The sequence below is a fragment of the Arvicola amphibius genome, chromosome 6 (assembly GCF_903992535.2).
Source record: "Arvicola amphibius chromosome 6, mArvAmp1.2, whole genome shotgun sequence".
NCBI lineage: Eukaryota > Metazoa > Chordata > Mammalia > Rodentia > Cricetidae > Arvicola > Arvicola amphibius.
The window spans coordinates 99,408,428-99,433,333 of record NC_052052.2 but is presented as its reverse complement, the minus strand read 5'-3'; the positions used below and the strand labels follow the sequence as shown (position 1 = coordinate 99,433,333).

General features: G+C 40.9%; 1 protein-coding gene across 1 annotated transcript in view; it reads right to left on the bottom strand.

Annotated features, from left to right (window-relative positions):
• Itga8 (integrin subunit alpha 8) overlaps positions 1-24,906 on the bottom strand; it is a 176,573-nt gene that overhangs the window by 93,651 nt on the left and 58,016 nt on the right. Inside the window, exons 12-13 of the mRNA XM_038333456.1 lie at positions 18,567-18,772; positions 16,051-16,242 (exon numbers count right to left, since the gene is read on the bottom strand). Coding sequence (XP_038189384.1) covers positions 16,051-16,242; positions 18,567-18,772 — 398 coding nt within the window. The remainder of the gene's footprint in view (positions 1-16,050; positions 16,243-18,566; positions 18,773-24,906) is intronic.

Here is a 24,906-nt window from a genome sequence, read left to right as displayed (position 1 = left end):
TTATACATACCTAAAATTATTTTTAGTTAAAAATTATAAAATAAAAAGATCTTATGATATCAAAATTCTAACTTCCTTAGGAAGCACCTTGGAGTGTGTCTATATTAGGGGGAGGGTAGTTAATTTAAAGTGATATCCTGTGGCAGGCTCTAATTCCATATGCCTGGTGTTATAAGAGGAAACAAGCAATATACATAGTAGACCATGAACATATCTGAGCATCTCTATGATCAACACAAACCAAGGCAAGGGCTGTGGAAGGAATCAGCTCCACTACTATCTTGCTTTTTGGACTTCTTGTCCACAAGATTGGAAGGAAACACATGGTTTTTGATGCTTTTTGTGCTTTTCCTTGTCCTAGGCCACCTGTGTAAAATTACAAATTACAGACTGAAGAGGAGTAGAGGAGACAGGCACAGCATTTACACCAGCGGCTCCATGCGCCAGGCACCTCATTCTTCTGTATCAACTACAAGTCATGCTGTGCTGACCTCCCAGGCCCATCAGTGGGCAGGACATAGTCCTTCTAGTCTCTCACGCAGAGGCCAGTGTACAACTCACTAAACGGAGGCCAAGGGCTGACAGAGTACTAAGTGGTGAAGTCTTGCTTAGCATGAATACACCCCTTGGTTCCATCCCCAACATGAAAAAAGCAAAACAGAGATAGTAAGGCACATAGGCCAGGACCTGCAGCATCAAAGTTTCTAGGTGTCACTTGTCTTTCCTAATCATCCCTAAATTGATGACAATGACACTATTCAGTCCTTCTTTAGCGCATGCCTAGGGAAGGTAAAACATGGCACTTCTATGGCTTTCATGGCTGGAAAGGAAAACAAGCAGAAGAGAGACTCTGAGCATCCTCAGAAGAGCCCTGCCTGCTTCACCATGCCTTCTAAGGCTTGGCCACATCCTGGCCTTTCCATTGTTCTTCACTCCTCTATAAACATCGTTTAAGACTAATGGATATTAGATAAAAAGGCCTAATACCATAGGGATATCGATAAATTACATAGGATGAATAGCATATGGAAAAATGTCTCATTAATAATGGAAACAGGAAGGGCTCAAGAGGACTTTACTGGTTATTTTTAAAATGGACCATTTCAGGGCTAGGGATTAGCTCAACAAAGTGCTTGCCACACAAAGATGAGGACTCGATACATAGCACCAATAGTAATGTGTACCAACTAGCCCAGCTGAATCAGTAAGTCTCAAAAAAAGTGAGAATAAACAAGACATCGGCATAGAACTCTGGTCTTCACATATGTACACGCATGAGCATGTATGTACGTGTGGCCCCCGGATCCTCTTATAGGAAACTTTAGACTTTAATTATTTGAGTCATCATTTTAGGACACAGGACTGAATCTAAAGCAGAGAGCTCAGACCTCAGCCTGAACACCATCCTGCTACCTCCACTTGGCTCGAAGAACTGAGAAATGGGAATAATTAACTGTTCAGTCACAATAATTCTAGAGTTTTCAAATTGCCTCCAGAACAAGCTTGAATGGTGAGGGTTAGTCTGGTTAACTTTTTCTATGGTTAGATAAGCAGAGGTTAACACATGCCAAGGCGGTGAATCTGGTCCATGCTGGTGAAGAAGGGAGAACGTGGACTCCTGGCTTCAGGTGTGGTACTCTTTCCATTACCTGATATGATGGATAATCTCAATCTTGAACTTGATTGGAGAGAGAAGTAGCTAGCTAATTAGTAAAGCATACTTGTGTGTGTGTTTATGAGGTCATTTCCAGAGATGACTGACTCTGGGGTTTTGATCTTATCAATACTCGATCCACTGATGGATTACAATTTTGATCAGAAACTGAAAAGAAGTGGTGCTGTGGGAGGTGGAGCCTCTTTGGAAGAAGCAGATTCCCGGGGCTTTAGATCTGAAGAATCCTGAGTAGCATCCCTGGACACTGCATCTTCCCGTGGACCAACCTGTCACCGCACTGCTCTGCTTCCTGCCTGCTCCGGTAGAGACTGCTTTTCCATCTCTCTCACCGTGTGGGCCAAGACTACTAAGAGAGTCAAACATCCTACTCTAAGTTATTTTGTATTTTGTCATTGATGTGAAAAATCTAACCTAGCCTTGAAGCATCTTGAACAGGTAATGAGTCTGTCTGTTAGAAAGCTAGGAATAAAGGCCAAAGCTGCCAAGAACTAACTGGCACTTTAAGTGGAACCCTCAGGAGAGAAGTACTGAAGCTCATTCTCATTATCTCTGCTAATAGTTCATGCTCATTCTAAGCAGAAATAAAATGACTTGCTAAGTTTCAGTAGAGGTAGAAGCCAGTGGTGAGTTAAAGAGAGAAAGAGACAGTGGTTCGTAGGCAAAGACATGAGCCTGTGAGGTAGCTGGCACATTGATTCATGTATTTATATCATTCATTCAGGCAACCATTCACTTATTCAGCTAATTTTCACCTGGTGTTTTTTGTATCATCCAATGGTTTGGACACCAAGACTCCAAAGTAACCAAAACCATATTCATCCCTTCATTTTAAGAAGGACATTTATCAAATAATCACACACTTCTGTAGCTTCCATATGCGATGTGTGTTTCTAGAAGATTTTAACAGTCAAGGAAGGCTTCATGAGGAAGTGACATTTGACCTGAATTTCTACATAGAAAGAGAAAATATGGGCCATTTTCTTGCCAGTGTGTGCCAAGACTTTGAAACAGAGGGGATGGAAAGAGGAAGGAAGAAATAAAGAAAAAAGAAAGAAAGGCAGGAAGGAAGAAAGGAAGGAAGAAAGACACTAAAATAGTATTCATTTTCATATTAAAAATTTAAATCACTTATAGAAAGAATGGAATAAGAGGGAAGAATTAAAGTGAGGTCTTAAAAACTGCCATGTTTAGGCTTACTCTAGTTCTTCCACATGTCACTCTTGCCCCTAACATACTTCAAATAAGTTGTGGTAAGGAATCAGGATTTTACCAGTTATGTCTTTACAAACAAGAGCAAGTGTAAGTAATATCACATTTTACTCAGTGATACCATGGCTTTCAGAAAGAAGCCAGTATACACTATGGATACTTAGAAGGACATTAGTTCCGATTTAGACTGACAGATGACACCTTGCACACAAATGCAGTAGCCATACAATTGGACTTCTTTTTTTCTCATTTTTTTATTAAAAATTTCCATCTTCTCCCCTCCTCCTCCCCCTTCCCTCCCCTCCCTTCCACCCATACCCCCACTCCTCCCCTCTCCAAGACAAAGAGCCATCAGGGTTCCCTTCACTATGTTAAGTCCAAGGTCAATGCCACAGTTTGCTACTTTCAAATTGGATATAATTTAAATATACTATAGAATGGCTTTGGAGTGAATTGTTTACCAAGTACTTATGGAAGTTTTAGCTTAGACCCAGAGTCAGATGTGAAGAAGTTACAATTAATTTTAAGACTAGCAATTTAGCTTTGGATGGAAGGCACACTGTTTCAACATGGTCCCTTCCTCAGGAGCAAGCCAGAGATACTGTTGGTAAAGGTGACCACAGTTCCTGTTCCTTGGGAGCCATACCTTTTGATTTTTGAGAATGGCTAAGGTGTCCTGTCAGTATATCCCAGGAATCATCCTGCCTCTGTCTACTCAGAGCTTTAATTGTGTGCCTACCACGGTGCAGGTACCATACTGTACCACTATGCCTGTTTGTTTGTTTGGTTTTGTTTTTGTTTTTCACATGGGATCTGGGATCAAACTCAGGTACTCACACTTGCAGGGCAAAAATCTTTTTAACTGAGTCATTACCCCAGCTTTGATATATGCATATCGTAATAAGAATAAAACTGTGATATCTATTGAGGGTTATACACATTGACTCCTTCCTATACTGTCTTCTGAAGGATGGAGAGTCTTATCAATATATCACAAAGAGTAGGAAGCTAAAATATATATAAGCGACTGAACTGGAGAAGGATGCTATGTGGGGTTCATCTCAGCTGTTCTCAGGCAATTGTCTAACTCTTATCACCTGAGCGTAACTGAAGGTCAGAATCAGTCACTATAGATAACTTTACAATGCAGAAATAGGCACATGTTATAAATACGGGCTTTTCTTTTGCCCCCGGATAGCAGTAGCTAAACATTTGTGAACACACTTGCAAATGTAAGAGCGTATTTGAAGGTTGAAGAGGTAGAAAGTAGATAAATAAACATCTTACTCTGTTTATTGCAAAGACTGAGGCTATTTTCAAGTATTAAACACACTATGCTTCTCTTTACATTCCCAAGACGGTGTCAATTATTTAACATATTCTTCACGGCCTTTAAATATCTATTTTTATCTTACCTTCCCTTTTCTCTATTTCTGCTCCTATCAGTCTGGGCAAAATTGCTTTAAAAGTTAAAAAGAAGATAATTTTTCCCTTTGTTTTTATTGAGTTCCTTTCTTAGCATAATCTGACAACATGAGAGGGTGTGTCTCTAAGTTATTTTCTCACACACTAACAGTAACAAATTCGACAGTGTTTTATGTAAAACAGGAACTATTAATATTCACTATTTATGCCAAGTTCCTTTTTTACAGATGTCTGTGCCTTTTTGACCTAGAAATGCGTGAGTCCTTTATCTTCACTCAAGCATCCTCAATCAAACAAGTAATTCACAGCCCTCTGTCCCTTGATACAATGAAGGCTTCTCGAAAGTAAGAAATGATTTTTTTCAAATGATGTTCATAACATATTGAAGACATATGACCTTCTGCTGGAGTCTCATCTGTGGCTTCTTCCATCCATTCACAGTTCCAATCTGTCTACACCAGGAAGACATCTTTATTGTTATCACGGTAAGAACTCTTGACATGCCATCTCTGAGTATTTACTCCTGCTGTGCTGGAGTCTTCTGGGTTACTTCTTCATATAACTGCATATATATATATATACATATATATATGCATATATATATGTATATATATATATATATATATCCTATATCTTGGAACCTTGTTCCTTGTTAATTTAACTCTCCCACAGAAAGTATTTGATTATCTTAGCAGCACTGTGGGTGTTGTGTGTATATGTCTCTGTGTGTATGTCTCTGTGTGTATGTTTGTGTATGTGTGCATAGGTGTATACACAACCTCAGTGGTAATCCTTCAGCAGCTATTCACCTTGTCTTGTCTCTCATTGGTATCAGACTGGTTAATCAGGTTAGTCTGACTGACACACAGCTCCAGGTACCTGCCTTTCCCCTGCTGGGATTACAGACGTATGTCATTAGGCCTTTTTGACCAGGGATCTAGGAAATCAAATTCAGCTTCTTATGCTTATACAGAAAATTCTTATGACTGAGCTTTCTCCCAAGTTGCCCTCCCCCAAATTCACCCACATTTAACTTTCTTAAAAATTGTCTCCTATTCTGCCTTGTATCAAAGGCAATTATTGGAAGTTTTGTCTCTGTGATTACAGTGTTCCTTAAGGGCATAGATTACGTCCACAGAGTGTTACTATTTCACTTGTGACTGATAATAGCAAATGTACTAGGTACTTCATGCATATTACCTAGCTTAACCTCAAAAGTTCTACTTTTAAGGAAAGTACTATTAGGTAATATACCTGTTTTCGTAATGAGGACGCTGGGGTTCCAGAGTACGGTCACTTGTCAAGGTCCTATTGCAACACTGTCACCTCTAGGCTTAGAACTCAGGCCCAAAGAGGTGAATCACTATTTAATTCAATGCTGTATTCTCTTTATTTAGAATGGTGCTAGGTACTTAGAAGATGCTTATTATTTATTTGTTGAATAAATGAATAATTGCCATCCTAAAAACGTGATCTCTTCATGTCACCTGATCAATATTCTTCTATCATTTCTAATAGTAAAGAAAATTAGTGGCTGTTCTAGACATTAGCTGAGCCTGAGTATCTGTTATTAACAATTGAAGTGAAGAAATTCCGACTCACCAAGTTAAGCTATGTGTTAAAACATGTAATTTGTTGATTTCAAATAGTATAGATAGTTTGAGATGGATAGAGTTTGAAGGATGGATTACAATAGACAGATGATGTGGGGTGAGGTAGCCCAAGTTCAGCACATTGTAAGTTTTGTCTTTGGCATTCTAGTGGTGTCCAGATCTTGATTGACAAATAACACTCTTAAAGGGAAAAAAGGAAAGAATGGTGTCTTCTTAAAGAATGGTTGGGTACAAGGTCTGCAAATAAAAACCACACACACACACACACACACACACACACACACACGCACACACATAGACTATCCTAGAATATCATGTGGTATTTTAAGGTATGGAAATATTCATAGAAAGATGAGCAATTTTAAAAAGTCAGTGAAACCCATGAAAAGGTTCCCCTCGTCACTCAAGGTAGAACAGATTCAGCAACATAGATGGGCATAGGAATGAAATATGACAAAATTAATAACTATCTATTAGTGAATATTAGAATAAATAAATCAATGTATATAAATAAATGGTGATATATATTCCTATATTAGAGTGACAGTGAATAAATTTAAATACAGAATAAATTTAAATTTGTCAGGAATAACTCTGCAGGCAGGACTTATTTATGGATGCTGAGATAAGTGAAGAAACACAGGAGAAAGAAACAAGATGCTTCCATAGTCTAATAGTATTTTCCTAAATATACTCACCGTGACAGAAAACAAGCAACTTTCTAGAAGGGGAACCTGGATGACAACCCCTTATGCAAGCGCAACAGGTCCAAGAAGACAATGGCATCACGCTCCTCCCTTGACAGAGTGCATCCAGAATAGCACAACCCCAGTGGGTGCTATGCTTGTCAAAAAGATGGCCTTAGTCTAATTCTAGGCAAACATCTTACAAAGCTAAGCTCAGTCCTCTTCAAATGTCTGGTCAATACTCTTCAAAAGTTCCAAGGTTGTCACAGTAAATAAAAAAATCAAAGGAGTGTCGGAGACTGAAATAAGAAGACCTGATAAAGTTCAATGCAGGATCTTTCATTGCTCTGAAGTGGCAAAAGCATATAAGAACTAAAAACCGTCAAGTCTTATTGAATTTCTGATGGATATGTTTATAGTTGATGGCTGTTGAACTAGTTATGTAGGCACTGTTCATAGGGGCTCTGAGCAGGACACATCATGAGATGTGAGTGTGTTCCTAACTTTTCTGTGGATCTAAAACTTTCCCAAAAGTACTTAAAACCTTTTTATAATTTCATTAAATCCTTTTTTCCCCCCAAAGTCAAATCCTTAGAGACCTACACAGTATAATAGAAGCACCTGGATTGGGGGCAAGCGTGTCTTGATGTGGTTATATAACCAAATCGCTGAGGGTCAGACTTTGGAGTAGCAACTTACATACCTATTTTACTCCTAGACAGAGCAAGGCTCAGAAATGGGGAGCTGCCAGGGGAGATGGGGAGACACAGCTCATAAACTGAGGCCCGTTACCTCTCTATTCCTTTCGGCTTGATTCAAACTCCAGAACACATTCGATTGAATTAATTTAACTCCATTTAAACTCGTAGGCTATGTTTACAAGAATTGCATTATTCTGATTTCTAATGTATTATGATGGGTTTATGAGCATCATGCCGCAGTAAGAATGTCACATTTGCCTTGGACACGTGCTTGGCACTGTGAGAAGTGAACTTAAACTTTCACCACAAGACTTGAACACAGTTCAACTCAGCTTCAAATCAGGTGTTTCAAGGTCCTTAAAGTTTAATGAAGATACACTATTCCCTTTGGGTCAAGTGTCTCTTTAGTTCCCCTTACATGGAGGTTGGTCTAGCTTACTTATTTGCTTACATTGCCCTCTCTCTGTGTCTCTGTCTCTCTCTGCTGCCCCATGCCTCTCTGTCTTTCTGCCTGTTTCCCTATCCCTTTATCCCCTCCCTCCCTGCTACCCTTCCTTCCTCCTACTCCCACTCTCCCCAGCCCTCATTAAAACAGATGGGCCATTTTATTTCATTGAGTGTAATTGTCTGAAATGGCTTCATGATAAAATCACCGTATATTAGGAGCCTGAACAAGACAAAGATAGTCTTGGCCCTCGGCCCATGTTTTCTCTGGTTTTTATTGCTTGTGAGATTTGTGTTCCTCAGAAGAGTCTGCGCTTCCCTCCTCCATCCTGTGCTGCCTGGCCTATGTGTTTGGCAGGCTGTGTTGCTATGCAATCGTGGCTAACAGGATTAGGCGAGATCATTGGATTTTAGGATTCCCAACTGCCACAGCTGTTTCTTCTCTGACATGTTTTCTCTCAATTAATGTACACAAGATCCTCTGGTCAGCCCTTGGCTTCCAGTGAGGACCAAACAGAAACTTAAACACATCTCCGATTTAATTTGTAAATGAAAATATCTGTGATTCCTATTTATATGTATGTGCCAGCGGCAACGCTTAGTATATACAAAGCAACTCAGAAATGTGATATGGCTATCATAAATGTAAGAGAAAAATAAACACATTATTTTTATAATCAAGTCTCTATAGTTCCGCATCTCAATCTCCCCTCACATGGTCTGGACTTTTCCCCACTATCCTGCGTCAATATTCGAGTTATCTTTACTCTTCCTCTTCCTTACTGTCTTCTACTCCTCTGTATTAATCAGAGCATGGTATTCCTGTGTTTAGTCTACTGGTCATTGACACAATTTAAAAGTTCTTTCCTCTCGATTTCCATAGAGGTTCAGGTCTAACTGGAATGTAATTACGTATTTAAATGACTAAGGGACTATAAAATGGGTGCATTTTTCTTTCTCTGCCACCCAGCAAAGCACAGACAACCTGAAAGAAGTCCTTAACACCTCATCTCCCCACCCAGGGCTGGCAGTGACAGGTGGATTGTATCATCAGAGGGGATAGCGATCCACAGGTTATAGGGGAAATTTCTGCTGAGGGCTTGCTACCTAGGGGCTCACAGTAGCTGCAACTTGACTCATCTTCCTGTTTGAAGGGAAGGAAACAAACATGTCCCTATAGGTTAATCGAGGGAACCAGAAAGTTTGTTTATTCAAGCCAAAGAGAAGAATGTGCCCTTGCATTGCAAAGGAAAAAGTGGATACATAGTTTTAAAAGTAAAGAGGAGAGTTGCCATTCCTTAAATGTTCTATGTAACCGCAATTTAATTTCATGTGATCGCAATTTGTATCATACAATTTAGCCGACTTGTGTGTTCTATGCACCTGCATACACGTAGGTGTGCATGCTCACAGACTAGACAAGGACAATGGGTGCCTTGTTCTGCCACTGTATAACCTACTGCTTTGAGACAAGGTCTCTATAGCTAAGCTGGCAGCCAGCAAACCCTGGCAATCCTTCTGTCTTTATCCCTACAGCCCTTGGGGCTGTATGTGTATGAGTAGACACTGCCAGGTTTTAAGTGGGTGCTGGAAATTTGAACTCAGCTCTTCCTACTCGTTTAGTGAGTTCTCTTGGCCACCAAGCCAAGTCCTACGCCATTTGAGTTTTACATCCACACATTCGTGTCTAGTTTTATATGCGAGGAAACTAAGGTGAAGACACGTTCTCACTTGTACCCAGCTGGAAAGTAGAAGGGTCACATTTTCAACCTGGACAGTCTGCCTTCAGCCTAGCAGAATACAGTTTCTCAAAGTCCTCTGTCACCGAACACACCTGTGACAAAGTGGCTTTGGCTCTGCCCATGACATCCAGATCCCATTCCTATGTTAAGAGACACCCAGTATTTTGTAAGAATCTTGTCCCAGCTTAGAAGCGCAAACCAATACACACGGCTCTACAGACACTCCTGGGAAGTAGAAGCTCGCACAAGTCAAATGGCCCCTTGCGTGTCAAGCCAATCAGTGGGAATCTGAACAGGGGTGTTCTGAATTCAAGTCCCCATTCAGATGTGCTCTGCTAACTTTACCCGGACAATACTGATTCAACATTTTTCAAAGTATAATCAAGTAGGGTGTCGTCAAGTCTTACTGCACATACTTGTGCTCTACACACACACACACACACACACACACACACACACCACATATATCTGTGTGAAAAAGATTTGAGAATAGTATTCAAATGGACATACTCTATATCTTGTGCACAGTTTCTAGCATGCTTGGGACTCTTAATGATCAGTAATTACAGTAGTAGACTGGGATTGGTTCCGTGACCTCGAAGGCCAGTGCTGGGTGGGAGGGGCAGAGAGGCCTGCTGGCTGCCAGCCTAGCTCCAGGTCCAGTGAGAGATCCCGCTTCAAGGGAACAAGGCAGAGAGTGCTAGTGCAGGTCATTCACTGCTCTCCGAGGATTTACAGGTCACTTGTGTCGGCACACACATGTGCATACACCTCCCCCCCATACACACACACATATACACACACACAGAGAGAGTTCACGGTTATTATTGCAAAAATGTTAATAGCACAATTGGCCCCATGCTTGCTAAATTCTGACATCCCTTCTTCCAAAGACAGGGAGACAGAGAGGCCCTGCTCAAATACAAGACATTGAATTAGAGCATATGACAATCAGCCCTACCCTTTCTCTCTGAAGAAAGCAGTCAAGCTGTATCCAGAACACTAGTTTACAAACTGAGACAATGCATGTGTCCTGCCATGCCACAAGGAGGTCTAAGAGCAGGATGCCCAGAAAGAGGCAATAGACAGTTGGAACCAACAGTGCTCTACTGCTGAGCCTATTGGTGTGTTCAGTGAGGAGCAGTGTTCATTTCATTCAAACCAGAAAATCAACGCCCCCTGTAACACAATCAGTAACTTCAGCTGTCACCACTGTTGGTTGAGCACCATTTTTAGTTGTTTTTCCAATTGGTAAGAACTTCAAGGATTGGCTTGGTCCAAATCTGGAATTCTGAATCTGTTTGATTTGTATTTCTATTTGGCTTAGAAAGGAAGGCATGAAGAATGTGCCTGTGTGCGAATACTCAAGTGTGTCTCTGGCCTTCCCTAGGGGAGGAATTCCCTTCTGGATTCTGCCCTCACTTACTCCTTGACTGGGTGAGACCGGTATGTGTATCATGAGCATCTGTCTTGATTTTGGCACCAGCTCGTGTTCTGGAAGTAATCAGGGACTGACGGTGACTGTTTATGAAACTACAGGGCCTGAGCATTTTCTTCTGGCAATGCATATAATTAAGACCAAATGATTATAAAATTTCTAAAAGCTAGCACTATTTCTCTCATAAATATATATACACATATATTTCTAAATGCACAAGCATATTACTCAACAGTTAAAAATTTTGTGAGTGTATTTTATTCTATTCTATCCCCCCAAATCTATACTTTCAAAGTATAAGTATTTCATGAATTTGCAAAAATTTTACATTCTATGAATTTCCTGGAGAAAGTCAAGAAAGCCAAGGTATGGGGGCTGGGGAGATGGCTCGGTGGGTAGAAATGTTTGCTTTCCCAGCATTAGGATATGAGTTCAAATTCCTCAAGAAGAAAAGAACCTGAATATGAGTGTATATGCATCTATAACCTCAGCATTGTGAACTGAAAACGGATGGATCCTACGAGCCCCCATCCTACTGAAAGCAGCCGGCTGCCAGCTCAGTGAGACCCTGCGTCGAAACAATAAGGCAGAGAGAGAGAGAGAGAGAGAGAGAGAGAGGGAAAATACATGACATCTTACTCTGGCCTCCAAACATGTACACACACACACACACACACACACACACACACACACACACACACACCACAATATAGGAGGAGGAAGAGACAGAGATGGCTAAAATAGAAAATGGTTTTCTTTCTAGCGTGAAGGCTGTTTGTCATGCCTTGAACATTTTATTTGGTAGAACTGAGCAATGGATGCTCGGCAGGTTAAGAAGGTTCTCATGGTCTTTAGCAGTGCTCCAAATGGCATTTTACAGATGTGGAATCTCACTGTGTCTGAATTGCCACTCGGACTGGCAGCTCACACAGCCCCTGCTTCAGTGCACATGTCTTCCGGGCCTGCAGTTGGATAAGCTCCATGCTACAACACACCACACCCCTACTCTGCATTGCCACTGGATAACCAAAGTCATCCCAAGTGCATGATATTTACAAATCATCACCTCCACCGTAGCTCAGGAACTCCTCAGTATTTACTCTTTGAATTAATGGAATGCTACTGCCACGTAGCTAGTTGCCAAGGTCTGTAAACTGGAAGCCATTCAAAAATCACCCTGTCCTGTGCATAGAACAGTTACTCACCTATTAAGATGCTTTTCATCTGTCTATGTCGTTATGACACACATTGTCACAACCAAGATCTAATCTTCCACTGAACTTATATCATCCAGTCCCCTTCCCCCATCTACCCAGCTCCCTCACCAAAGCTAGTGTAAACAGGTGTGGCCTTTTTCCCATCACTGTAGCGGACACGCCCACACGACTTCTCTTCTGCCTCCTTCTTCTCTTCTGCCCTGTAATTTGTCCATGACTCTGGATGCCTCCGCTGTTTCAGGAAATCATATGTTCTCATCACAGTTTCCCTGCCTTCCTTCCCCACATGGTTGCTTCATACTCAGCCCTCACATGAGGTCAACTCAGAGGTCCTCTACAAACAGCGAGGAGCAGTCCCCAAATGAGAATGAGCCTCCCTTCACCTATTACAGAAATCCCTGTCCTTTGCTGTAAACATTGCCTATGGTATTAAGTTTGGGAAGGCAGCAACTAGGCTAGCCACAACACAGTGTGTAGTCCCTATAGCAAAGCCAAACACATATTGTTTGACAGAATGAAGTGTCTTAATTATCTTTATCCTAAGCCTCACAACTAAAATAACCAACTTTAAAAAAAGGCTGAGAAATTTAAAATCAGTGTTTCATTTCAAGTAATATTTTTCTTTAGATTGTTTTTCTCATTTCTTATTATTGTTAGTATTCTCTGGGAGTCATTTTTGTTTTATTGACTTAGGTAGGGTTGCCATACTGGATGCTTACTGGGATGCCTGCATAACCTACAAGCCAATTCTTGTCTATTTTGTCTCTGTCTCAGCGTCTGTCTAAGTTCTTCCCAGAGGACTAAGATGAGTTGCAGACTTTAAGTAGATTCGAGTGAAATATGTTGTCCTTGGAGTTGAGAGCAGAAACAGCTCAGCCTATGTACAGAGAAATTTGGTCTAGAGAGAGAGGGGAGCAAGGAAAAGGGGAGAGAGGAAAGAGCCAGAGAGGAAGATAAGGGAGAGGAAGTATAAGGAAAGAGGGAAGGAGAGAGAATACATGAGAGCAAGGGGGAAAGAGAGAGGAGCCTGAGATTCAAAAGATGGGAGTGTGGAGAGGAAAAGAAAGTAAAGAAGAGGGGGCGGGGAGGGAGTGGAGGGGAGAGAGGGGAGGAGAGAATGGAGGGAAATAGAGGAAGCAAAAGGACAGGAGGAGGGGAAGAAAGAGGAAGAGAGAAGAGAAGAGGGAAGTTAGGTGAATGAGAGAAGAAAGAGATGCCAGTGGGGGAGGAGAAACAGAAGAAAGAAAGGGAGGAAGGAAGGGAAAGAAAATGGAGAAGAGGACAAAATGGTAGAGGAGGGAGGAGAAATGAGGACAGGACAGAGAGGAAAGCAGGGGAGAAGAGAGAGGAGAAAGCAGAGGAGAATAAAGAGAGAGAAGATAATACTTTCTAGGGCTTGATGAAATCCTGCCTGTGTTGTCTTGAGATAGTTTTCACTTAAAAATTACTGTGTGTGTGTGTGTGTGTGTGTGTGTGTGTGTGTGTGTGTGTGTGTGTGTGTTAGCACACATGTAGATATCAGAGGGCAACTTGAAAAGAGTCCTTTAACTTTAATATAAATACTCCTTTTCTTGCCTAAGCCAGATTAATACACTTTGATTTTTAACTGTGCTAGTGTATTTTAAATGATACTCTGGTGTGGGAAGTTCTTCTGTATATGTGTTGCTTTTATTAGTTAATAAAGAAGAATATAGGAGGCTGAAGGATATATATATATATATATATATATATATATATATATATATAGAGAGAGAGAGAGAGAGAGAGTAGGCAGAGTCAAAGAGATGCTATGGAGCTGCCAGAGGAAAAAGACATGAGACGCCCACCTTGCCAGTAAGCCACAGCCACGTGGCGATACACAGATTAATAGAAATGGGTTAAATTAAGATGCAAGAGCTAGCCAATAAGAAGCTAGAGCTAACAGGCCAAGCAGTGATTTAAATAGTACAGTTTCTGAGTGATTATTTTGGGGCTGAGCATCTGGGAACGAACTAGCGGCCTCCTCCAACAATAATACTTGGTAAAACATTAATTTGAGTACACAGATAATTTCTAATAATTGGGGACTGGTACATGAAAAATAAGATGTGCCTTTCTCACTCAGTTCTTCTAGATGAGACTGTAGCCTGTGGTACATTCATCCCTTACATTGGTAGCAGCAGCACAAGAATGATCTGGGAAAGAGAGGTGCTGCTAAGCTTGCAGTCCTTGTGAGGAGAAATGAAGTGTGGAAGACTGTATGAATGTTCCTGCCAAGTGAGAAAACTCTACCCCACTGCTGTAGTGAAGCAAAGACTCTGAAGCATGCTTTAAAAATGAGAGTGCTGAGTTCAAAACTCACATCCCTTAGCATCTCCCAGAGTTGGCCAATCAAAGCATCCAATGGGTGCCATGCCTTCAGCTTTTATAGGCAGGCTCAATAAGTACCTAGCATACCTGCTAACTTTCAGAACCCCAATCCAAACCCCACTCCCATACAGCTCATCCGGGTGTATTATGAAGCCCAGTCTTGGCTGCTCAGTGAGAGTGTGTGAAGAAAGACATGGGGAAGACTCTCAACTTACTCCACCCTCCTCCCCTGTTCTACTCATTTGGAAGGAATATAATCTGATAGAAAAGTTATTTTACACTAGCCCCATTTGACCCTGGTTCAGCCTTCACAGGAAGCAGGACACTGACTGTTTGATTGAAACATCCTCTACTTCCTTGCCCTGTAGAAGGCACAGCCATTCTGCCAATCAAGTTCTCTGTTACTACCAGTGGGGAAAGGATGTTTATGGCAGACATAATAAATAGCCATAACTTTCTCAAAAAACTGAAATTGCAACCTAAGAGTTAGATTTAATTAATCACCTTGGCATAGTTGGAACAGAAACGACATGAGGAATGTTGAATTTTTAATTAGTTAAAACTAGAATACATTATGTAGGAAACCCTCACCTCATCAAACTAAGGACCATCATTGATTAGTATTGTATAGCAGAGGAGAAACAAAAGCTAAATAATTAAAATCAAGGATCTATATTTGCCTAGTCAGCTTACTGAACTTCTTCCCCAAATCAGAAAACATCCTACAGATGGAAAACTCCCAATTAGGAGAAAGGATGGCTTTAATAAATAATCAAAGTTGTCCATCAAGTATTAATGATTTCTAAGATTTATTAAGACCATCATAAAAAAACCCAACATAGACGTGACCAATGAGCCACGAAACCAAAAAGTTTAATGCTCTCTGCCAAATGTTCTTGATTGCCAGGCTGATCCTTTAGGACAAACCTATATTTTTGTGGTGTCTGCAAAATATGAATTATCTGCCTGTGCTGTGTGGGTTGCCATGCACCCTCTTTATGAAAAAGGCAATGAGGAAGAGCTTGTGTTTCCTATCATGAACCATTTCTTTCTTTCCCTACATTAAACTAGTCAACTTGTCTTTGGAAAGACCAGGAGTTGGTTGGAAAACACACTCTGAAAACAAGCGACTTACAGAAAAAAAAAATCAAGGTTATGCTTCGACTAATGGTAACTCTGAGCTTAAAAGGGAATAACAGGTTAAAATAAATTGCTTTAGGCAGACGTCTGAAGCCAGCCTAATGTCATTGGAGACCACATTACTTTGGGGTTTCAATGAAAACTTAGGTTGCACAGTTGACATGCTTTGTGTCCAAGGCGGCTTTTAAAGCCATCTTGCCTTTCCAACATTGTCTCCTGACTCTAAAGGGGCTGTTTGTTTTGTCTTAAATGCTTGTGAAAGTCCCTCTGGAATCATACTAAAAAACCTGTGCCATGTTAAACTTGACCTTCGCCTTTTATGAGAGAAATGCTTATGCATAATGTATTTTCCAGAGAATGGACTCTTGCCAGGAAGCAAGAACTCATGTGGGAAAAGACAGTGAACCTTACCTGGGTAATCATTCTTGTCTATGTCTGCATCTCCTCTTAGAGAAAAGCCAAAGCCAGAAGGGATGGTGTGTGAGTCCCACATTCCCTGCAGAACTTGGGAAGGCTTGGTGTGTAAGCCTTTTGGGTTGCCGTTGTAAATGAGCACTTCACCTCTTTGGTCCTTGCCTGCAAAGGGCACGCCGATGGCGATGTCTACAGAGAACAAAGGAAATTTAAAGAATAATTAAATACAATCCAAAGGCCATGCCATAAGACCCACATGGCTTTCTGCATTTTCTAGAGGTTTCTGGAAACCAACAGAGACGCGCCATTCCCTCCGTCAGCATGATGAGTGTCTGCTGAGAGGTCACAAGGCGCTGCAAGCAGCAGGTGCAAAGCCGGTGAGCTGCTCTAAGGCCCTGTGTTTGCAGAGTCTGTGTTTCAGAGGAAGGTAATGGACACTTTGAATAGAGATGTAATTAAGAAAATACTAAAAGCAGTAAATGTTACAAAAAAATCTTTTTAAAAAAATTACTGATACAGTGGAGAGAGATGGCATTGTTGTAGGCTGGGGTGGTCAGACATTGTGTCACTATGGCTAGCATCCATACTGAAATCTATGGTCATGAAGAAACCAAGCATGTGACTATTAAAAAGGAAAAGCACTTCCTCCCCTTCCAGGAGAAGTAGCCAGAGGTGGAAGGAGGGCGGCCCATCTGAGTAGCAGAGAAGGCAGAGAACTATTTATATAGGGGTTCAATGTTGTACCTTGAAAGGTACAGCCAGGCCCTACCATGTATCAGGGAGTGGGCAGATCAGGTTAGTTACCTACCGTTTTAGGAATTTCTTCTTTCAAAGAACAAAAGCTCCATTCTCACAGAATGTTTTATTTAACAGTTCCCTAATCTAATGAACTAAAAAAAGCCCATTTTATAATTAAGGGTACTAGAGAACCCAGACAGAAGCCGTATCACCCAGCTCTCACCCTAATATGAAACATTCATCTCCTGCCATATGGGTCATCAGGAAGGTCCTGAATATTAAATAGAAACTATTATAGTTTAAAAAGAAGGTCCCAAACAGTAACAAACAAGTTTGCCACATGAGGGGTCTCATTTGTTGGTGAAATGACCCACTGTACATAACGACTATAAATCCACTTCCGCTGACCCTGCTGAAGAGAAATGATCTAACAACTGCTCTATAGAAAATATAGACATTGCCATGCGCTTGCTGGGAAGGACCACTTTGCGCACTCCTGCTAAGTCCACGACTTCCCAGCTGTCCCCAAGTTTCAGCCCAGCTAGCTTGGCATTATTTTGTTTGTTGTGCTCCTGACCACCAAGGCTCAAAACCCAAGAGATTCTTCTCTTAGCTTTTAAGAGCACCGGAACTGGTTTAGGGGAAAGACAGCAGAGACTAGGATGAGAAAGACAGCTGACGCAGTTCGGCATCATGCCCTGCTGGGGATGCCGTCTCAGGAAGCAGCAAGCCAAGCTCCTTCAAGGAGAATTGTCTTTTTCATTCTCCCAGAACAGCATCTAACATGCACTTGGTTTTCTTCTCAATTGCAGAGCTTAAGTCAAGGGCCTCCCACATGCTAGGCAAGGGCTCTACTGTATACATAACCCAAGTATGTGCTTATGTAGAACTCTCAACAACTACTCTTTACTGAGAAATGGTTTTTTCAAAAAAATTCTGAAACACTTGGTACTGGTGCCGGTGACTATCCCTCTGATGGGAATCCTCCCTATGCTAGTTAGGCACAGAAAATTCCTCTTATACCTTCTTCTTTGAATGATAAACACACTATCTTGGTTGTTCACCTACATGTCTTGAAAATTTCACAATTTTTTTTTATGTGAGCATTCAGTATTTTCTGAGACAGTATTTAAAAAGCATCAATGGATTCTTTACTTAAAGAACAATGTGCCCAGATAAGAATTTAATACTATTATATTTCCAACATATAAAGGGCCTTTGCAATGGCATTTGCTGACCAAGAATTAGTCTGTATAACAGGCATAACCCATATAATTTCTCTTTTGTTTTGTTTTGTTTGTTTGATTTTGGATACAGGGTTTGTTTCTCTGTAGCTTTGGAGCCTGTCCTGGAACTAACCCTTGTAGATCAGGCTAGCCTTAAACTTACAGAGATCTGCCTGCCTCTTCCTCACAGATGCTGAGATTATAGGCATGTGCCACCACTGCCTAGCCATATAGCTTCATCAGAATACAGCTATATATTTGCTAACCTACAAACGTGTGTTTATCTCCACCCTATTCATAGGCAAATTTCTATAGCTCTCAAGCCACATTGAGAAATCATACATGACAAAAATCTCTATGCAATATCTTAACTTTAATTACTCAAACCATACAAACTTAAATTTATCTTGAGATTTTTCAGAATTTAGTAAGAGTCAACAATAATAAACCGCCCCATCATTAAGAATCTTTTAAGTGGCCATGGTTTTCTTCTTGCAACAGTAACACGGCCTTAAGATACAAGTGAGTCCCATACATTGCTCTAATTACCATTGTATCCATCTTGGTTCAGGTCCCCCAAGTGGGCCACAGCACTACCGAATCTCCCAAAAGTCTCCGTGCCGGTGAGGACTTGTGGGTCTTGGAAGAGGAGGGCACTCACTTGTAGGTATAGGTAGACCTGCCCTACTTCTCGAGGGTTACTTTCAAATTCACGGTCCATAAAGAGAGGTGCCCCGATCAAAATGTCATCCATTCTGCAAGGAACAGAGAGAGGGGACAGTCAGTCACCTTGGTAGACAAGGTTCTCTGGTGTGCTTGTAATCAACCAGAGGAGTCCTCTTCCTTTGGTGTGGTTCCTTTCCTGAGGGCCATTTTACAACCATGGGATTTCTTTCATAGCTTTGTTATGTCTACAGAGCAGAATTCTGGAGAAAAGAAAGGTTGTTAAATTATCACATTGAACTTTCCAACTATGCGAAAAATGACTGAGAAGCCATAGACATTTCATCCTTTCTGGCTTGTTAGTGCAATTTCCAGAAACTTCGTACACATGGCAAACCTATCAAACAGACCTGGGCAGGTTTTAGTGTTTAAGGGCCACAAGAGTTGGTCTGTAATTTATTGAACTGACCCCGACTTCTTGAAAGTCACGAGATTTCAAGTCATTTTTGTCCTGTTCTTCCTTTGGTTAAATAAAAGAGGCCAGAGAAGTGATTAATGCTGGCTGGAACACATCTTTTTAATTCCTGATAAGATAGGCAGTCATTCTGTGTGTGTCATAGCTAGAATCTAATAAAAGATTTTTTTTAAGGATTTAGAGATGAATTATAACTACTGTGCGGAAAAGAAACAAAAGAGGCTAGAGGCGTCTTCTCCACATAGGCAGACATTACTGAAGAGAGGGGACAGGGAATTTTCTATTTTGTCAGGAGACTTCTAAAGTGTTTGATTTTATTTTTTAAAAAAATTAAGAAAATTCCTGCTAACCAAAACTCATACTTTGACCTCTCTGAATGAGCGCCACTAAAGTCTGTCTTGGCAGATGCAATAATATGAAGTTACAAGTTTACCCTTGACTCCTGTGTCTATGCAGCTCAACGTCAAGGTCTGCCAAGTTACCCAATTACCTGAATGCTTTCAGTCACATAATTTAACTATATATTGCTATGATATTTCTACTAATAATAAACTATTAATACAGCAAGTATATTAAGATCATATACAGTGTGATAATAGCAATGCTTTGGTATGTTAGTATAAATATATAAAAGTGATATTAATATTTGGCATAATTATAATATAACTTTTAAAAAGTAAGGAATGGGATGGGAAGCTATTGGAAGCCACGTACTTTATTCTTTCTCTCTCCCTCTTCCCCTTTTTATTGTTCCCTCCTCTTTTTCCCCTTCCCCCTCTTCCCTCTTTCTCTTCTTTTCTTCCTTTAATTCTCCCTTCTCTCCCCTTCCATCCTGCCCCCCTTTTCCTCTGTCTTTTCTTTTTTGACAGAGTCTCCTATGTAGCCCGGGCTGGCCTTGAACTCATGATCTTTCAATCTCAGCCTCCCAAGCGCTGGAGTTATAGATGTGCGCCACCATGTCCAGCTTTAGAGCCAAAATCTTTCAGAAGCTCTAAGCAGTGTGACTGACTCACTGTACTGACTTCATCGTCCTGACCTCTCCCTGAATTTAGGGCTCACCTATAGTAGCCGTTCACCACCTCTTTCTCAGGGCTCTTTCCTTGCTGCTGGTTTATCTGATGGTTTTGTTTCACCTTATTATATCTTATGTATTTAAATGAATGAATGCAAGCCTTGCTGCGAGGGTAAAGGTTAACAACTGAATTATATCTCATGGAAGAGGAGGAATCAGTTTTCTTTAATAAAGTGACATTGGGTATATCAAGCACTTTAGGACAGGCCTCATGTAGTTGACCAACATACAATGAATTTCATATTATATGTGTGCTTTTATTTTGCTAAAGTTTTGTGGGTTTTTTGTTGTTAGTTTGTTTTGCTTTTATTTTAAATGTGGTTTTATTTTGTTTTCTTGGCTGGGTTCTTTTTGACGTATTTGTTTTTTGAGAAAGAACATAAAGTAGGGTCGGTCAGGAGGGGCAGAGGATCTGAAAGGACTTAGGGAGGAGAAATAACGTGATCAAATTATTTTTAAAATTAAAATTGTTTTAAATAATAAAAACACAATAAAACAAAAAAGTGTATCGTGTACACCTGCTAGGTTTAAGACTATAGCGAATAATCTCAAAAGAATAGAGCACTGAATATTGGGTCAAGTCAAAGTGCGAAGAGGATAAACTTTCAACTTATCACTAACATAACCACAAACAAAGCAACTTGAAAAAATTAAAATTAGGATCCAAATTAGTGCTGAGGTTATGGACAAAGGAGAGGCTGGTGCTCAGAAGGAACAAAGGGACATTGACATGTGGAAATCTACCGGATCTGGAAGGAAGCATTCCAAATGGCTATGTTGAGCATGAAGGAAGGCACCAATGAGCCAAGTCAGAGAACACTGAGGGGTTGAGGTGAGCTCCATGATTTCAGCATTCTAACATATTCAATTGGAAAGATAAAATGTATTATCAATTCTTTGAATTCAAAAATTGAAATATAATTGTTTATACCAATATTATATATTCTAGTGTTATCGTATGTAATATTATGTAACACCATATGTTATTTTATGATCATGTTATATTTATATAACATATAATAAAGAACTGTAAGCCAAAACCTATTAAAATTGGGCAAAATATCCGAATAGATACCTTCTCAAAGAAGACACACACATATGAGAAGACGTTACATATCATGTCGTTAGGAATTAAAAATTCAAATAATGAAGCACTACTGTAAATTGCTGGGAACAGCTGAACTCCAGATGCTGCTACCACCGAAAGTTAGTGTGGCTCTGGCAATATGCAAATCAATACAGCTGCTCAGAAGCAATCTAGCGGGTCCTTGCAAAGCTGATGTGTAGTCCTCTTTAATTTTCTAAGTGAACTTGATATTTAATGCCCACATGAATATCTGCATGCAGATCATGGCAGCATCACTGCTAAAGCTTGGGAAACAACCAAGATGCCCTCAAAAGCCGTGTTGCATCATCTAGCAGAATATTCATTAGCAATGGAAAGGAATGGATACAAAACCATGGGAAGATGGAGAAAATGGCACTGACTACTGATTGAAAGAAGCCAATCTAGAAAGACTACACAATTCAGGAAAAGCCCAAACCATGGAAACTAGGAAAAACAGTGATTGTAGGGGTAGGGTAGGTAGAGGGGTCAGGAAGAGGTGCCTGGGGTTTGTAAGGTAGTAACACTGTAATGTCACCTGTGGGTGACACGGGAATGATGGATACATGTAGACACACACATGGGAAGAGTCACAGGACCATAGAGTAGAGAGTGAATCTCCATGGAAACTGTGCCCTGCTGCGGTGAGTATGCTTCCTCCTCTGTAGAAACCCGCACTACACAGGGACATGATGCTAAGAGCAGGGGAAAGAGGAGGGGAGGGGAGGGATTGCCAAGGCTGTACTTCCCAATCAGTTGAAGAGCTGGGCAATGGTGACACATACCTCTAATCCCAGCACTTAGGAGGCAGAGACAGGTGGAGCTTTGAGTTTGAGGCCAGCCTGGTCTACAGAGAAAGTTCCAGGTCAGCCAGGGCTACACAGGGAAGCCCTGTCTCTCTGTCTCAAGAAAAAAGGCACTTGAAGAAGTAAGTTGAATCCAGATGAAATGAGAAAAATGGGAATTTTGAAATAATATTTTGTTTAAACAGTAAAAGGGGAAATGGTGTAACAGGGTCATCTGTCTATGTGTTACTTTCATTGGTTAATAAAGAAACTGCCTTGGCCTTTTGATAGACCAGCCCTGAGGTGGGTGGAGTGGACAGAACAGAATTGTGGGAGGAAGAAAGCAGAGAGGCAGACACCATGAAGCTCCAGCCAAAGATGGACATAGGTTAGAATCTTCCCGGTAAGCCACTACCTCGTGGTGCTACGAAGATTATTAGAAATGGGTTAATTAAGATATGAGAATTAGCCAATAAGAGGCTGGAACTAATGGTCCAGGCAGTGTTTTAAATGAATACAGTTTCTGTGTTATTGTTTCCGGGGCTAAGCTAGCCGTGTGGGAACCGGACAGGATGAAAAGCAGGCCTGCTCGCCTCATCACTACAATTAATGTAGATTTAGACCTAGGACCATGGTAAGCATGTATATCACGATGAGGAGGTGTATTTATTACTTGTGGACAATACAGAAAGAGACTCCTTCACTGGATACCATTGCAGGCTTCTCTCCCTGCTCCCTCTTGGCTACCCTGACTCCCTGAACAGTAGCATTTAACAAATGGCAGGTGTTATGGAGGACATGGGCTGCCTTGCAAGGAGAAGACCCAATATTTTTACTTTATACCAATGCAAATAGAAATCATTTGTGTCCAGAAAGTAAAGCTCACTTCCTTCTTTCTCACACTGTAAGAGCCACAAACAAGTAGAAGCAACTCTGGAATGGTTGGAGCCCAGAGATGCTTTTAGAACAGGCTATCCACAGTAGCAGACACAACATACTGAAAAACATGCCTGCGCAGTGAGAAGGAAGTGGGCGCAGAGGGACGTAATTCAGGCTACCCACAGTAGCAGACACAACAAACTGGAAAACACTGGGAGCAGCTTCCAGCAGCCTGCATGGTGAGAAGGAGGTAGAGGCAGAGGGACGTAATTCAGGACTGGCTGTTATTTTTTGTTTTATATTCCAAAACCTAAGAAGGATTCCTAAACAAACTTTCCTCTCTCCCTCCCTACTTCCTTCCATCCCACCTTTCTCCTTCCATACCTTTCATTCTTTCTTTTAGTCAGCATCTAACTGTATCGCCCAAATTGGCCTGAAACTCACAATCCTGCTGCTTAGCCTTCCAAGTTCTGGGATTACATGTTCACACCCAATTTAAGATGCTCCAAATACATGTCAGCCCCCCGCCACACACAAACAAGACTAAAGCCATCACATCATCTTATTGTTCCCCATCTGGAGAAGAGAACAGGGGGCCTTACTTCCAGCCCCTGCTCTTGTACCAGGGTGCCCTGGCTGGCTGTGTTTCTCTGACTGTCACGTAGATGTGAAGATGCATTTGTTAATCATCTAACTGTGAGTGTGGATCCTCAAAGTAGGACACACAAAGTTACTAGTTCTGCATTACAGAGACTAACAGAAACAGTTCCTCATTACACAAAGAAGGAACAAAGCCATCTAATTGGTTCCTGCGGGCGTGGCTCTGACTTGGGTCAACACAATTGGCCCAATACTTTTCTTCTTGCAAACCCAGGATTCTAGAAGTGGGAAATGATCACGAGAGACTGGAGCATTCATGGAGCATTTGAATTACAAGGTAGAGTGGTGAGAGCATTGGTTGATCTTCTTAGAAATATATTTCCTTAGACGCTTACGTTATGTCTATTAAAATACTCTAAATATCCTTAGTTTACACATATGCTCTCATAGAATTAAAAGACAATTTCGAGCTCAGATTCAGCTGGCACAATATGCTTCATAGACTACTTTTCACTTGCTATAAATATTATCTTACATGCATAGTATCATTTAATCACAGCTCATATGATTGTTTAGGCTAATGCTTTAAAATCTTGATTTGCAACCCATTAGAAAATTATGAAATAGGAGTCTGCAGTCATGATCCAGACACAGAGCAAGCAAGATGTGACTGCCTCACCGAAAAAGGTACCCAGCCATGTGGCTAACATAGACAAGAATAATGGGCTAATGTAAGTTATAAGAGTTAATAAGAAGCCTGAGCTAATGGGCCAATCAGTTTATAACAAAAAAGATTATGAAATAGACTGAATGGGTTCCCAGAAACAGTTTTTTTAAAAACTGAATATAATAATAGAAAACAGAGTAAATGCATTATACATAATGAGGATAAGGAGAGAGAGAGAGACAGAGAGAGAGAGAGAGAGAGAGAGAGAGAGAGACAGAGAGAGAGAGCTGGGGTATGATGCAAATGTATTTCTTTATTATTTATTTATTTATTATGTATACAATATTCTGTCTGTGTGTATGCCTGCAGGCCAGAAGAGGGCACCAGACCCCATTACAGATGGTTGTGAGCCACCATGTGGTTGCTGGGAATTGAACTCAGGACCTTTGGAAGAGCAGGCAATGCTCTTAACCTCTGAGCCATCTCTCCAGCCCCCAATGTATTTCTTTTTTAGATAGGGTGCAAGCTGGTTTTGAATTTGTTATATAGCCAAGGATGACTTTAAACTTCTGATTTTTCTGTTTCCACTTCCCAACTGATAGTATGGCAAGCAGATGTTACCCTGCCTGAATTTTCTGTGGTA